Here is a 1831-nt window from a genome sequence, read left to right as displayed (position 1 = left end):
TTCTTTCCCAGGATCAATATTTGGATCCAGCTGCTGCAATCTGATCCACTAATGTCTTAACCTCATTAAGGTATTGTAACCATTGTTGAGTTCTTGAGCGACACGTGATACAACTCGTTCTGTGAGTTGTTATTACTTTGGAATCGGAGGTAAAACTGAATCTTGGTTCAAGATTCAGCAGAATTTCCGATGTTGAAATCCAAGATGTAGGACGTAAGGAAGTATGGATGCCGAGATGGTGGAGCAGATAGCCGCCACCAAGGTTTTGATCTGTAAGAAGCCCATTGGCGTGTGCCTGGATTCGGAACTGTAGTTCCGTCCGATTTGACGCACGTCGGAGAGGTATAGGTGTTTTAGCGTCAAGAAACGGTAAAAAACCATTTGCCACGACAGAATCTTGGAGATTTGTATCTGCATAAATGATAGGTTATCGTGAGAGGGGATTTTGAATCGATCGTTTGAGATTCGACAAACGAACTTGAGAGAGGAGGATAGCACCGGAGCCGAATTACCGTAGTATCTTGGTTGCTCGGATGTTTGAGAAAAGATCAGAGGTAGCCATGGATGCCCTGGATCAGTAATCCTTGTCTGATACCATGTAGACAATCTTGTATCGGCAAGATCTGGATATGATACAAGGAGAGAAAGCATGAGATTGTAATGAGCTAAGAGACAGAGAGAATATTGTTGTTATTCATTACAAGTTGATACAGAGTAACACTATATAAAGACATGAGGACAAGCTACACCAAAGCTACAAAGTATTAAAATAACTTTATTGTTTTTACCATGTTGCTGTTCTAACAATCATGTCCGACACGCAACAACACTATAATTTGTTTTCCCTGTTTTTAACTTAAAGCCAAAATAAGTAAAATGTTTGTATGACAATTATAGCATGCTTTGTTGATGACTTATGTTTATATTCCCTTTTTATTCTTGCAGATGATCATAAGAAGGGATTAAAAGGATATTTCATTGTGATCATTGTATTGTCGTCAGTTGTGCTGCTAATCGGAGGCTTCTCTTTGCTGTGGAAATACAGGAGCAGAATGGAAGGTGAGCTTCCTCGCTTTCCCTGTGCTCATTATATCCTCTGTAAAGAAAGCTGTAGATAACAAATATTGAATGTGGCAGTTTGCAATAGAAGACGGATGAGACGCCCGGGAAGTCTTGTGGACCAGAGTGGATCAGTTGGAGGTCAGTCTACAGGGTTTTCTTCAGTGATTGATTTGCAAGAACAGGGAAAAGGTGAGCACAATGTGCGTCTGTTTGGTTTTCAGACGATAGAAGAAGCAACCATTAACTTTTCTTCATCGAATTTGCTTGGAGAAGGAGGATTGGCCCTGTTTACAAGGTGAAAAATTTACTTTCCTCATCTAGTTTGTGATATTATCGAATAATAGGCAACAAAATATGAAGCAAGAAATGCCTAGATTAATGGGGAAATCCAAGACGTGTAAAAACCATATTGGCTCAATCCCTTCACCACCATCATAGATTTGTTTGTTTGTGTAGAATCTGATTTTGTCGATCAATCAGATTATACTGTTGTCTCGGACCTCAAATCCATTTCTGGTGCTCTTTGGAGTGGAGGGACGGGTCCTCCCTCTTCAAAAACAGATAAAGAACTGATCAAATTAGCCCTTCAGACCATAATTTCAAGAACTATTCTCATGAAAATAACTATTTTCTTATAACTTTGGTAGGGCATACTGCCTGATGGGCAAGAGATTGCTGTGAAAAGACTTTCTAGGAGTTCTGGTCAAGGCATGGAGGATTCAAGAATGAAGGTCATACTAATTGCAAATTGCAGCACAGGAATCTAAGT

At 39.8% G+C, this 1831-nt stretch overlaps 1 protein-coding gene across 1 annotated transcript; it reads left to right on the top strand.

Annotated features, from left to right (window-relative positions):
• The first annotated feature begins 235 nt into the window (after nt 1-235).
• LOC114578948 lies at nt 236-1828 on the top strand. The gene is made up of 4 exons (XM_028692572.1): nt 236-272; nt 946-1059; nt 1138-1357; nt 1710-1828. The coding sequence occupies exons 1-4, from the start codon at nt 236-238 to the stop codon at nt 1741-1743; spliced, it is 405 nt and encodes a 134-aa protein (XP_028548405.1). The 3' UTR covers nt 1744-1828.
• The last annotated feature ends 3 nt before the right edge of the window (nt 1829-1831 follow it).

This window comes from Dendrobium catenatum, unplaced genomic scaffold, assembly GCF_001605985.2.
Source record: "Dendrobium catenatum unplaced genomic scaffold, ASM160598v2 original_scaffold_232032, whole genome shotgun sequence".
Classification (NCBI taxonomy): Eukaryota; Viridiplantae; Streptophyta; class Magnoliopsida; order Asparagales; family Orchidaceae; genus Dendrobium; species Dendrobium catenatum.
Note: the sequence above shows the minus strand (reverse complement) of the source record. Positions and strands in the feature narration are given on the sequence as shown.